Source organism: Pelophylax lessonae, assembly GCF_965119305.1.
Source record: "Pelophylax lessonae genome assembly, chromosome: 3".
Classification (NCBI taxonomy): Eukaryota; Metazoa; Chordata; class Amphibia; order Anura; family Ranidae; genus Pelophylax; species Pelophylax lessonae.
This window is the reverse complement of record NC_138770.1, coordinates 687,754,878-687,769,722: the sequence shown is the minus strand read 5'-3', so window position 1 is coordinate 687,769,722 and position 14,845 is coordinate 687,754,878. Positions and strand designations below refer to the sequence as shown.

Below are 14,845 nucleotides of genomic sequence, written 5' to 3'. Positions count from 1 at the left end.
CATGACACTCCCACCACCATGCTTGGCTGTAGGAAGACACACTTGTCTTTGTACTCCTCACCTGGTTGCCCCCACACACGCCTGACACCATCTGACACCAAATAAGTTTATCTTGGTCTCATCAGAGCACAGGAGATGGTTCCAGTAATCCATGTCCTTAGTCTGCTTGTCTTCAGCAAACTGTTTGTGGGCTTTCTTGTGCATCATCTTTAGAAGAGGCTTCCTTCTGGGATGACAGCCATGCAGACCAATTTGATGCAGTGTGCGGCGTATGGTCTGAACACTGACAGGCTGACCCCTCCCCCACCCCTTCAACCTCTGCAGCAATGCTGGCAGCACTCATACTTCTATTTCCCAAAGACAACCTTTGGATATGACGCTGAGCACGGCACTCAACTTCTTTGGTGGACCATGGCGAGGCCTGTTCTGAGTGGAATCTGTCCTGGTAAACTGCTGTATGGTCTTGGCCACCGTGTTGCTGCTCAGTTTCAGGGTCTTGGCAATCTTCTTATAGCCTAGGCCATCTTTATGTAGAGCAACAATTCTTTTTTTCAGATCCTCAGAGAGTTCTTTGCCATGAGGTGCCATGTTGAACTTCCAGTGACCAGTATGAGAGAGTGAGAGCGATAACACCAAATGTAACACACCTGCTCCCCATTCACACCTGAGACCTTGTAACACTAACGAGTCACATGACCCCGGGGAGGGAAAATGGCTAATTGGGCCCAATTTGGAGATTGTCACTTAGGGGTGTACTGACTTTTGTTGCCAGCGGTTTAGACATTAATGGCTGTGTGTTGAGTTATTTTGAGGGGACAGTAAATTTACACTGTTATACAAGCTGTACACTCACTACTTTACATTGTAGCAAAGTCTCATTTCTTCAGTGTTGTCACATGGGAGGGGTGTACTTACTTCTGTGAGATATTGTGTATGTATATATATATATCTATCTATCTATATATACACACATACACACACAGGCACTGAGAAATACAGTATATACATATACACACACACAGGTACGGATAGCAGTGTACACCCCAATATCAGGCTCAGAGGAGATTCTTAGTACACACCTGGGAAGGAATGATTGAGGTTACTGGCCGGGATCTCCGACAGAGAATCCACCGATCCCGAGAGCCTACGGAAGAAAGATGGAAACTTTTTCATGAACATCGAAGATTACGGCTGTAATCGCAGAGCATACCAGCATTAAGATATACCGCCACTCATGAGATTTAAAGCAGAACTCCAAAATCTATACAAATGCCTATAATGCTCAAGTCCTCCAGTCCGCCGCCCTTCATCCCTCCAGTCTTCCCCATAGAAGTCTTTTCTTAACCACTCGCAGACCGGCCTATTTCTGACATTTGTTGCTTACAAGTTAAAATCAGTATTTTTTGCCAGAACATTACTTCGAACCCCCAAACATTATAAATATATTTTTAGCAGAGACCCTAGAGAATAAAATGGCGGTTGTTGCAGTATTTTATGTCACACTATTTGCGCACACTTTACTGAATTAAAAAAAAAACGAAACGGTAAAGTTAGCCCAATTTTTTTTGTATAATGTGAAAGATGATGTTACACCGAGTAAATAAATACCCAACGTCATGCCTTAAAACTGCGCACACTTGTGGAATGGCGACAAACATTGGTACTTAAAAATCTCCATAGACGACGCTTTAAAAATTGTTAACGGTTACCAGCATAGAGTTACAGAGGAGGTCGGGGGATGGAATTATTGCTCTCACTCTAATGATCGCAGCGATACCTCACATGTGTGATTTGAATATGGTTTACATTTGGGGGTGCGACTTACGTGTGTGTTTTTTTTGTTGCGCGAGCAAGCCGGGAATGTACACATCCCATGTGACACTAAAATACCCCAAACCCCTCCTCTGCTCATCAAAGTATTGGAAAAAAAAAAAAAAGATCTGCATTTTTGAATACTTTGGATTTTTTAAAATCGGCGTCGTTTGCTGCCGAGTAAACCGGAAGTGACATCCCTTCTGGGTTTCTACATTGGGGATCCGATCAGAGCCGAATCCGGCTTTGTTTGCGACTCCGGTCAGCTGGCAGACGTGCTGGCTGCTCGCTCGGGTCTCCTGGTGGGACGGGACACCGGGGCAGAGTGGAGGAACGTCCCCTCCCCCTCCTTGTGACAACAGCCGAGCGGATACTTAGCCGCATCAGTTATCACATGAAAGCCGATCGTCCTCTCTAAAAAAACCGTACTGGGGTGACGCCTGCAGCTGCAGATCATCCGCTACAACCACTTTAACAGACGCACAGGTACGAGATTTTGCAGGAAGTGGATAAAAAGTGCAGTCCTTGGAACTCCTTTACCTTCCAACTGTGTCAGAGTACTTCCCTCCCCCGCTCATGTCGATTTATCGCCCCCCATGCTGTTCCGAAGACCGGGGACTAGGGAAGAGCCAAGGGTTCAGGACGCACTTTGGCGGTTCAGGCGTTCACCATCCCTCGGGATTTGGCAGGCATCATAAATGACATTGGATTTACACTGCGGGATCATTTTGGGGGATTTTTATTTTTTTTATTAATGGACGTGTCAAACATTCGGGTATCTTTATTTCTAGGCTGGATTTTTTTTTTGAGAATGTGTAGGAGGGGGGGGGGGTAATATGTAGAGGAAGAGGGGGGTAATATGTAGGGGAAGAGGGGGGGGTGATATGTAGGGGAAGAGGGGGGTAATATGTAGGGGAAGAGGGGGGGGTGATATGTAGGGGAAGAGGGGGGTAATATGTAGGGGAAGAGGGGGGTAATATGTAGGGGAAGAGGGGGGTAATATGTAGGGGAAGAGGGGGGTAATATGTAGGGGAAGAGGGGGGTAATATGTAGGAGAAGAGGGGGGTAATATGTAGGAGAAGAGGGGGGTAATATGTAGGAGAAGAGGGGGGTAATATGTAGGAGAAGAGGGGGGTAATATGTAGGAGAAGAGGGGGGTAATATGTAGGAGAAGAGGGGGGTAATATGTAGGGGAAGAGGGGGGTAATATGTAGGAGAAGAGGGGGGTAATATGTAGGAGAAGAGGGGGGTAATATGTAGGAGAAGAGGGGGGTAATATGTAGGAGAAGAGGGGGGTAATATGTAGGGGAAGATTACTAGACGTGCAGAATCAAAATTAGGACGAAATTTTAATTATTCAGAGATTCGGATGTATTGGAATTACAATAGTAATGAATTTAAACGAATCCACAATAACAAAACAAAATTTTGTCGGAAATTCGAATCAAATTCAAAAACAAATCTGAAATAAAAACATATTGCCGATTTCCTTTAACCACTTCCCTACCGCTGGACATCATATGACATCCTGGGCTTTCAGTGGAGATATCAGGATGATGGGTGCAGCTGCCGGCATCATTCAGATATTTTTTTTAGCCGCCAATTTACTTCATCATAAGAACAATCATAGGGGCTATTCAGCCGCTTAATTGTTCTTACAGGCAGTGGGAGGGAATGTCTTCCCCCCACTCTTCCCGCCACCCTCCGGTGCTTCTACAGGCTCGCCCGTGCGATCAGTGAGCAGAAGGAATCCGCAGGTGGCGGAAGTACACCATAGAGAATACCGAGGACCAGATGGTCCCCAGCAGTCTCTATGACTTTCGGAGGCCTGGGTGTGAGGTTAAGTCACGCACGGCCTGGCGGTTGTCAATACTGCAGAGATCTCGGCTGGATAGCTGAGATTTTTTTTTTTCCTTTTATTTCAGGCTCTCCAGCCTGTAGGAGAGATGTGAGGCCTTATTGACCCCCGATCTCTCCATAAAGAGGACCTGTCATCCCTATTCCTATTACATGGGATGCTTACATTCCTTGTTATACGAGGAAAAGGGATAAAAAAAAAAACAAAAGGGAAAGTGTAAAAAAAAAATAAATAAATAAAAAAAATAAATAAATAAAAAAAAAAAAAAAAAAAGAGAAGAAAAAGCGCCCCTGTCCCCGTATGCAGAAGTGAATGCAAACGTACATCGCGCCCACACATGTAAACAGGGTTCAATCCACACATGTGAGGTATCGCCCCGAACGTTTGAGCAAGATCAACAATTCTGGCTCTAGACTTCCTCTAACTCTAAACTAGTAACCGGTAAAAATGTTTTAAAATGTCGCCTTTGGAGATTTTTAAGTAGCAACGTTTGGTGCCATTCCACGAGTGTGCGCAATGTTAAAGCGTGACATGTTGGGTATTTATTTACTCGGCGTAACATTATCTTTCACATTATAGAAAAAAATTAGGCCAACTTTAGTGTTTTGTTTTTAGTTCATGAAAGTGTTTTTTTTTTTAAAGAAAACGCGTTTAAAAAAGTGCTGCGCAAATACCGTGTGACATAAAAGTTGCAATGACCGCCATTTTATTCCCTAGTAATTTTCTAGCAAAAAAAGATTTTTCCACGTAGGAGCGGAATGCCAGAATTGGCTCGGTATGGAAGTGGTTAAAGACTATGGGGGAGATTTACTAAAACTGGAGAGTGCAAAATCTGATGCAGCTCTGCATAGAAACCAATCAGCTTCCAGGTTTTATTGGCAAAGCTTAATTGAAGCAGCCGATTGTTTACTATGCAGAACTGCACTGGATTCTGAGTGCGCCAGTGTTAGTAAATCTCCCCCCAAGTGTATTAATGTTTAAATATAGCGGTCTTCCGAAATTCCAATTTGGAAAAGAAAAGAATAAGAAATAGAACAGAATAGAATAAAGTAGAATGACTAAAACCGTCTTCAGAATTTCTAGAAGAATATTATAGAATAAAACAGAATAGAAAAGAAAAGACTAGAATAAAATAGAAAGAATATAGTTGTCTTCCTAAATAGAATATAAAATAATAGAATAAAAAAATAGAATAGGATATTAGAATAAAAATAGCCGTCTTACAAAATTTGAAAAGATTAGAAGAGAAAAGAATAGCGTAAAACCGAACAGAATAGAAAATAATCTTATAGAATAGAAAATAAGAGAATAGAATAGAAAGAAAAATAGAATAGAAATATATATATATATAATAAAATAGAAAGAATATACAGTAGCTGTTTTTTGAAATTCGAATTTCAAAAAGAATACATTAGAATAAAACAGAATAGAAAAGAGTAAAATGGAAAAAAAAGAATAATAGAATAGAAAAGAACAAAATAGAACAGAATAGAAAATAAAAGAATACAATAGAAAAGAATAGCATATAAAAAAACCTGAATAGAATAAAATAGAAGGAATAAAGTCATCTTCAAATTAATTTAGAATTTGATTTAAATACTTTGAATTCATTGGAAGAATTGTAATCTGGTCGAAAATGAATAAACTAAACAATTAAAAAATGTTGTTACAAATGCAATGAAATGAAAATAGTAACTTAACTAATCGATACAAAACAAATTTTGTTGTTCTGCACATATCTAAAGATTGGTATCTGGGGGCTCCTTGTTCTCCCCCCCCCCCCTCCCTGCCCAAAATTCCCCATAACCACCGGATCGGGGTTTTGGGGAAAAGGCAAATTTCCTCATGCAGATGTTCACAAGGTACTAGCAGAAGGGCAGGAGGGGGGGGGGGGGGCGGAAATGGTCTACAGCAATAGAGGAGGGGGGGGGGGTTATTCTATACTGTTCATAGCCAGGCGGTTTTATCTCCTGACACCCTTTAACTGCAGAGACTTTTTTTCTTTTTGTAAAGGTGAACTCCTCCTCCTGATTGGCTGCTCCATCCTCTGTATCAGGCGTTGAAAATGAGGAAACAAGTTTTCTATAAAGAAGATTACAGGAGGAGAAAGATGTACAGAGCTCTGCAGGGAGGAGGAGAAAGATGTACAGAGCTTCGCAGGGAGGAGGAGAAAGATGTACAGAGCTCCGCAGGGGGGAGAAAGATGTACAGAGCTCTGCAGGGGGGAGAAAGATGTACAGAGCTCTGCAGGGAGAAGAAAGATGTACAGAGCTCTGCAGGGGGGAGAAAGATGTACAGAGCTCTGCAGGGGGGAGAAAGTTGTACAGAGCTCTGCAGGGAGGAGGAGAAAGATATACAGAGCTCTGCAGGGGGCGGGGTGGGGGGGGAGAAAGATGTACAGAGCTCCGCAGGGAGGAGAAAGATGTACGGAGCTCCGCAGGGAGGAGAAAGATGTACAGAGCTCTGCAGGGAGGAGAAAGATGTACGGAGCTCCGCAGGGAGGAGAAAGATGTACGGAGCTCCGCAGGGAGGAGAAAGATGTACGGAGCTCCGCAGGGAGGAGAAAGATGTACGGAGCTCTGCAGGGAGGAAAAAGATGTACAGAGCTCTGCAGGGGGGAGGAGAAAGATGTACAGAGCTCTGCAGGGGGGAGAAATATATACGGAGCTCCGCAGGGGGGAGAAAGATGTACAGAGCTCCGCAGGGAGGAGAAAGATGTACAGAGCTCCGCAGGGAGGAGAAAGATGTACAGAGCTCTGCAGGGAGGAGGAGAAAGATGTACAGAGCTATGCAGGGAGGAGAAAGATGTACAGAGCGCTCTGCAGGGGAGGAGAAAGATGTACAGAGCTCTGCAGGGGGAGGGGGGGAGATGTACAGAGCTCTGCAGGGGGAGGGGGGGGGATGTACAGAGCTCTGCAGGGGGAGGGGGAGGAGATGTACAGAGCTCTGCAGGGGGAGGAGAAAGATGTACAGAGCTCCGCAGGGAGGAGAAAGATGTACAGAGCTCCGCAGGGAGGAGAAAGATGTACAGAGCTCCGCAGGGAGGAGAAAGATGTACAGAGCTCCGCAGGGAGGAGAAGAGGAAACATTTGGTGAATTCACTCACCTTTGTACTCGTGATGGAGGGGCAAACACTCCATGTTTGGGGGGACAAGTAAAATACTGAACCCCTGAGATTGCTCCATCGTTCTTCCCGTGTGCTTTATCCAATTCAATCCCACACCAATGTCCTGCCAAGAGAAAAAACAATATATAAACCAGCATAGTAAAAAATGATACATTGGAATTCTTTAAACATCCCAAAATAATTTTGCTACTTTGTAGAGAACCATTATCCTGTTATTATACATTTATATATCTCTGACATATACCGAAGTGCTGTACAGAGATCACTGAGCCAATCACATCAGTCTCTGTACCATAGGAGCTTACACTCTAATGTAATCTCCACATTAGAGAACACTACGTACAAAGTGAAGAGATCGGGGGGCCGCTATGCACAGAGAACAGGGATCAAGGGTGTGCTGCTTACAGAGTGCAGAGATCAAGGGTGCGCTACGTACAGAGTGCAGGGATCAAGGGTGCGCTACGTACAGAGTGCAGGGATCAAGGGTGCGCTACGTACAGAGTGCAGGGATCAAGGGTGCGCTACGTACAGAGTGCAGGGATCAAGGGTGCGCTACGTACAGAGTGCAGGGATCAAGGGTGCGCTACGTACAGAGTGCAGGGATCAAGGGTGTGCTACGTACAGAGTGCAGGGATCAAGGGTGTGCTACGTACAGAGTGCAGAGATTAAGGGTGCGCTGCGTACAGAGTGCAGAGATCAAGGGTGCGCTACGTGCAGAGATCAAGGGTGTGCTGCTTACAGAGTGCAGAGATCAAGGGTGCACTATGTACAGAGTGCAGGGATCAAGGGTGTGCTACGTACAGAGTGCAGAGATCAGGGTGCGCTACGTACAGAGTGCAGAGATCAGGGTGCGCTACGTAGAGAGTGCAGAGATCAAGGGTGCGCTACGTACAGAGTGCAGAGATCAAGGGTGTTCTACGTACAGAGTGCAGAGATCAAGGGTGCGCTACGTACAGAGTGCAGGGATCAAGGGTGCGCTACGTACAGAGTGCAGGGATCAAGGGTGCGCTACGTACAGAGTGCAGGGATCAAGGGTGTGCTACGTACAGAGTGCAGGGATCAAGGGTGTGCTGCGTACAGAGTGCAGAGATCAAGGGTGCGCTGCGTACAGAGTGCAGAGATCAAGGGTGCGCTGCGTACAGAGTGCAGAGATCAAGGGTGCGCTACGTGCAAAGATCAAGGGTGTGCTGCTTACAGAGTGCAGAGATCAAGGGTGCACTATGTACAGAGTGCAGGGATCAAGGGTGTTCTACGTACAGAGTGCAGAGATCAGGGTGCGCTACGTACAGAGTGCAGAGATCAGGGTGCGCTACGTAGAGAGTGCAGAGATCAAGGGTGCGCTACGTACAGAGTGCAGAGATCAAGGGTGCGCTATGTACAGAGTGCAGAGATCAAGGGTGCGCTATGTACAGAGTGCAGAGATCAAGGGTGCGCTATGTACAGAGTGCAGAGATCAAGGGTGCGCTACGTACAGAGTGCAGGGATCAAGGGTGCGCTACGTACAGAGTGCAGCTTAGACCATATTCCAATCTTCATTTTAACAGTAGTGAGAAGGGTTTCAACATTTCAAGGGGGGTATAAATCTGAATTTTCCTGGAAATATCTATACTGAGATAACGAATTATTTTAGTCTTGCATAATGGAAGTGAGACCTGATTACTAGTAATAGGGAAGGAATAAAAAGGTACAATTTGTAATTTTGACCAGTTATTGGTGAGACCTGAATAATCACCAACATCATTCATAACTGTGAGCAATATTAAAGTCAATGATCTGTGTCTTCACATACAAAGACATTGGAGACGATTGTGCTCTTCCAACTTTGTGGTCACGGTTTGGTGAAGACCCTTTTCTGTTCCAGCATGACTGCTCCCCCCTCCCCCCGTGTACAAAGCCAGCTTCATAAAGACATAGTGTGACCAACTCTGTGTGGAGGAACTCTATATGTCCTGCAAAGAGCCCTGACCTCACCCCTACTGATAACCTTTGGGATAAGTTGGAACGTCAATTGCGAGCCAGGTCTTTTTTATTTTTCTGTGCCCAACATGAGGCCAGGTGTGAGATTCAGGCCTTCCTATCCAATATCAGTACCTGACCTCACAAATGACCTCCACCCTACTGAATACCTTCGGGATGAATTGGCACAGTGACTGTGCACCAGGTCTCAACACTACTGAACACATTTTGAGATGATTTGTATTAATTATGAGCCAGGACTTTTTTTTTTTTGGTCAAGTGGCACACAAGCCAGGTATCAGTACCCGACCTCACAAACCGGCACAAATTGTATGAAACGTTCCTAGAAAAGTGGCGCTAGCGCCATAAAGACATGGTTTGACCAGTTTGACCAGTTTGGTATGGAGGGACTCGCATGTCCTGCACAGAGCCTTGACCTCAACCCTACTGAGCACCTTTGTGAGCCAGGTCTTCCCATCCAACATCAGCACCCAACTTCACAAATGCATACAAATTCCCACAGACACCCTACAATATCTTGTGGAAAGCCTTTCTAGAGGAGTGGAGGAATTCAAGGGCCCTGACCTCAACCCTACTGAACACCTTTGGGATGAACATCGATATCTGACCTCCCCAATCCTCTTTTGGCTGAATGGTCAAAAATCCCAACAGATACACTCCAAAAGGGTGTGGGAAGCCTTCCCAGTGGAGAGGAGCCGGCTCCATATAGACATGGTGTGACCAGTTTGGTGTGGAGGAACTGCACAAAGCTCTGACCTCAACCCTACTAAACACCTTTGGGATTACTTGGAACACCACTATAAGACAGATCTTCTCATCCAACATCAGCACCCGTCCTCACAAAATAGGCACAAACACTCCACAATCTTGTGGGAAGCCTCCCCAGAGGAGTGGAGGCTGGTATAGCAAAAGTAGGGTGGGGGTTGGGGGCAGCTTCATATTAATGCCCATAGTTTGGGAATAGAATGACCAACAAGCTTATACAGGTAAAATGGTCAGGTGTCGCTAAAGCGGCCGTATGGCTGCACACCCCTACAAAAACATTTAAAACTGAACCCCGGGCAATTTCTATTTCTCGCATGCAGTGGGGCTGAGCCCACGCTGCATGGGCTAACTGCTCAATTTTGTTTAGGGGAGAGGAGAGTGGAGATATACTTACCTAATCCTCCGATCCTCCCAGCACAAGACCGGTCCCTGCACCCCCGCGAACCAGAGGTCTTGAATAGGGGACTGTTCTCGATATCATCATGCCCAGAGCTGGCTGAATAGTCCAGGAACAGTCCACAGCTGGAAACTGGGGGGGGGGGGGCATTTTCTGGAGGTTCAAAGGAACAGGTGGGTATACCCTTTGTGCTCACCCATAGACAAAACAAGCAGGTAACCCATGCAGTGCGGGCATGGGAAAGAAAAAATTGCCCGGAGATGTGCTTTAAGATACATGTATGGATGTTTATGGAAGCAGCAGTCTTGTATCAGGCCTTCTGATGTTCAAGACATTTCCACAAACCTTAATTCCCATGCAAACTTGTGAAAGCACATAAATGGTGGTCACACACCGCTCCATCTGACCAATCCCTATTCCAACAACACTGAGCAGGGCTTCCCAAGGGGGAAATTAATACTTCTGAGAGTTCCCAATAAAGGATTGCTAAAGCCTCCGTGCAAATGGGCACTCTTGCTTCAACTGACTATAGAGCAGCCTTTTTCAACCAGGGTGCCCAGGCACACTGTGGTTCCTTGAGGTTTCTTCAGGGGTGCCTTGAGGCTTCGTCAGGGGTGCCTTGAGGCTTCGTCAGGGGTGCCTTGAGGCTTCGTCAGGGGTGCCTTGAGGCTTCGTCAGGGGTGCCTTGAGGCTTTGTCAGGGGGGCCTTGAGGCTTCGTCAGGGGGGCCTTGAGGCTTCGTCAGGAGGGCCTTGAGGCTTCGTCAGGGGTGCCATGGCAAAATGCCTAAAAATTGATCAAAAATTGTATACAAGCCAGCAGGTGGATCAAGCCTTTTAGTCACACAAAGCCACGGGTTTCCATTATGCACCATGCCTCCACAGCATCCTTGTTCTACCCTTCTGTGCCCCTCTCCCTCAGCACGGGGGGGGTGCCATTAGCTGATTGATGGAGAGAAATTGAGAGAGCAGAGAAACATTGGAATACTAGTCAGTACCAGTGTGCAAAAGTGTATTTTCTTTGGAAGAAGAAATCACCTTGAACGTTGGGTGTCCTATGTGTGGATGTTGCTGCATTATGTAAATCTATTAGAATATATTTTTACATTTTAGAATGGGGTTCCTCGGGACTGTCCATAATTTTAAAGGGTGCCTGAAGATTGCCTAAAATCTCAAAGGGTGGCTTGACTGAAAAAAAGGTTAATAAACACTGCTATAGAGAAAAGGCAATAGGGTATCCATCCTAAATCCAGCCAGAAGAGGTCTTTGTGGTTTTGAAGAGTGAGGAGGAGATTTTCCCTTTCTTCCGGTCCCTGTGACACTCATACAGGAAATTAGGGCAGCAGCATGGCTTGGTGTTTGGCACTTGTGCCTTGCAGGACCTCTGGAGGTTACCTGCGTCTACCCCAAAATAAAACGCCAAAAGGGGAGAAGGGGGCACTGTACTTACCCTTCCATGGTACGGGTAACACTCCAGACAGAATCCTTGCCACCGAAATAGGGGAGCTGTTGGCCAAGGTACCGCTGCGACTCCGACCCAAGTCCGGTTGTATGCGATCCTGCAAGACGTTTAACTCGCGGGCCAGCCTCTGTCCGTGAGGCTATGTCGCAGCTGACCTAGTGCGTAGCTGCGGTCTGCACGCACCCGTTTGCCAGGCTGGGGGGGGGGGGGGACCACTGGATCTAGGTTATATAGCCTGTCTCCCAGCCCGGCAGTTGATTTTATATCTCCCGAGAGAAAAAACAAAAAAAGATGCTAGGAGGGAGAAAAAAATTGCCTCCTGACTAGACAGATTAAAACTGATTACTTAGAGCAGAGGGGGGTTATATACCAAGCGGAGGATGGCCCATGGGCGTAGTCAGGTGTTTTTTGTTCTGTCTAATCCTACTCCTGGAGGAGGCAATATAACCCAGTAGTTATGATTTATGGGGCGCTGTGTCCATCCATGAGCGAAAGAGAAATGGGGAGTGCAGATGTCACAGAGATAAGATAGCATGTATGGCAATTAAATACTGTCCGAAATTCTAACTCTTCCATGCTATGCCAGAGGACAGAAAGGCAGGGCTATTAGGTTTGCAGACCTCCACAGACAGACCACTGCTTCCACACAGGGAGTAGGGATCCTTCTCTATAGCATGCTGCCAGGGGACAATTGTCAAGAAAATCTCCCCAGTATAAAAACCCGTCAGAGGCTCTATTCCTCATCCACTCTTTCTAAACCAAAAAATGTAACCAAATAGATTATACAGCCTATATATATATATATATATATATATATATATATATATTTTGCAGTTAGCCCTTCGATGTGGTGGTTGTATTAGTTACACAGTCACACAGCTTCAGCCATCTTCAAAGTACAAATACATAAATGGGCAAATATAATTTGAGCGATTATAGTAATTTAAGAATAATTCAAATTCTTGCAAAGCCTAAATGAGACTGGTTCTCTTTGAAAAGCATAACAGTAACTGTTTGCCTTCAGACTGTCTCTTTCTAACTAAAGCACCATACAGCCCAGTCTCAACAGAGCCGGCGAGGAGGGAAGATTTGCTACTCTCTCTTATTTACTGATTTGTGTAAATGATAGCTTGAGCTACTGAGCTCTGTAACCAATAGATGGTTTTCTCAGCATGCATGCTGCCAGGGGGACAAGTTTCCCAGGAAATCTCCCCAGTATGAAAAAACCTGACAGAGGCTCTACCCCTCATCCATTCTTAATAAACCAAAATAAAATGTTTTGACTGATATTAGTCCTAACCAGCTGACATACCACCAAGGATTATGGGACAAGGACGGCAATGGCAGGTGTCTACAAGATCAGGTAAGCAGATGTCTCTCCGTCTGTGGATCTCATCTGCTGAACACAGTTTTGTAGAACGAACGAATCGCAGTTCCTCCCGGGACGGAGATCATTCCAGGCAACACATGTAATCGGTACAGAAGATGTGATAAAACTAAAAGACTTTCACTTAATTAAATCAATCTTTAAAAACGCTATAAGCCCTGCAGAGGCCGACTCCACATCCACGCAGCTAAATGAGATTAAAGGCTCAAACAGTGACCTCAGAAATTCCTGTAATTAAATACCGGCATAATGGGCATTTAAGATAAAATGTTACCCATCCTTGGAAGCAAAAAGGTTCAGCGGAGGAATGAAGGGATATTCAATTATGAATTACGTTATTTTAGAAAAACTATTTTCTTTTAAAAAGTATTTTTTAAAGGTGAACATAAAACTTATATGAACTTCATAGACGTATAAACAAAAAAAAAAAAAAGTCACATTATTGAATTCTAAAAGTGAAACTAAACCTAAGAATATATAATATGTGTATTTATTTTGCAGTTAGCCCTTAGATGTGATTTCTGTATTAGTTGCACAATCACACAGCTTCAGTCATCTTCAAATTACAGCTACATAAATGGACAAATCTAATTTGAACAGCTATAAGTATTTAGGAATGAATCATTCAAATTCTTGCAAAGCCTAAATGAGACTGATTCTCATTAGAAAGCATAGCACTGTTTGCCTTCATACTGTCTCTTTGTAACTGACACACCATAAAGCCTCGTCTCAACAGAGCAGGCAGCAAGTAGGGAGATGCTGCTCCATCTAATTTACTTGTTTGTGTAAATCATAGCTTGAGCTACTGAGCTCTGTAACCAATAGATTTTTTTTCTCAGCAAAGCCAATACAGACACACTGCAGACATGTGAAAGGAGCTATAGGCTCCACCCGCTGGATGAAAAGAATAGAATTTATTCATATGCAATATTTTTTTTCCCCATCTAAAAAAAAAAAAAAAAAAAAATGTATATATATTATATTATATATATATATTCCAGATTGTAAGCTCTAACGAGCAGGGCCCTCTAGTTCCTCCTGTTTTGAATTGTATTGTAACTGTATTACCTTCCCTCACATTGTAAAGCGATGCACAAACTGTTGACGCTATATAAATCCTGTATAATAATAATATATATTTTCTATACAGTGGGGGAAATAATGATTTGATCCCCTGCAGGATTTGCAAGTTTGCCCACTTACAAAGAAATGAAAGGATCTACAATTGTTATCATAGGTGTATTTTATATGATAGAGACGGAATATTTGCCAGGACCAAAGATCCCAGCAAGGAAATAGGTCCTTACTCCTGACTAGCAGAGAGGGAGTATACTCCCTGGGACTGTCCATGGGTGTAGCCAGAATTAATTTCTGCCTAGTGTCTCCTGTAGGGGGCAGTATAACCCAGTGATTTAGAATATCAGTAGCGGTGTCCGACAATGAACGAAAGTGATAATGATTTGTTCCCCTGCAGATTGTGTAAGTTTGCCCACTTACAAAGAAATGGCGGTGTATAATTTTTATCATAGGTGTATTTCATATGATAGAGACAGAATATCAACCAAAAATCCTGAAAACCACATGATACAAATGTTATAAATGGAGTCGCAGTTCAGTGAGTAAAATAAGTATTTCATCCCCTTAGTAGTTGGTGGAGAAACCCTTGTTGGAAGCACAGAGGTCAGACGTTTCTTGTAGTTGGAAGCACAGAGGTCAGACGTTTCTTGTAGTTGGAAGCACAGAGGTCAGACGTTTCTTGTAGTTGGAAGCACAGAGGTCAGACGTTTCTTGTAGTTGGGAAGCACAGAGGTCAGACGTTTCTTGTAGTTGGAAGCAAGCACAGAGGTCAGACGTTTCTTGTAGTTGGGAAGCACAGAGGTCAGACGTTTCTTGTAGATGGAAGCACAGAGGTCAGACGTTTCTTGTAGTTGGGAAGCACAGAGGTCAGACGTTTCTTGTAGTTGGGAAGCACAGAGGTCAGACGTTTCTTGTAGTTGGGAAGCACAGAGGTCAGACGTTTCTTGTAGTTGGGAAGCACAGAGGTCAGACGTTTCTTGTAGTT

At 44.6% G+C, this 14,845-nt stretch overlaps 1 protein-coding gene across 1 annotated transcript in view; it reads right to left on the bottom strand.

Moving 5' to 3' along the window:
- The window catches only part of CLIP4 (CAP-Gly domain containing linker protein family member 4), a 149,934-nt gene that overhangs the window by 22,980 nt on the left and 112,109 nt on the right, over positions 1 to 14,845 (bottom strand). The window contains 2 exon segments of the mRNA XM_082249783.1: positions 1,080 to 1,144; positions 6,777 to 6,900. Of these exon segments, the coding sequence (XP_082105909.1) occupies positions 1,080 to 1,144; positions 6,777 to 6,900 (189 nt within the window).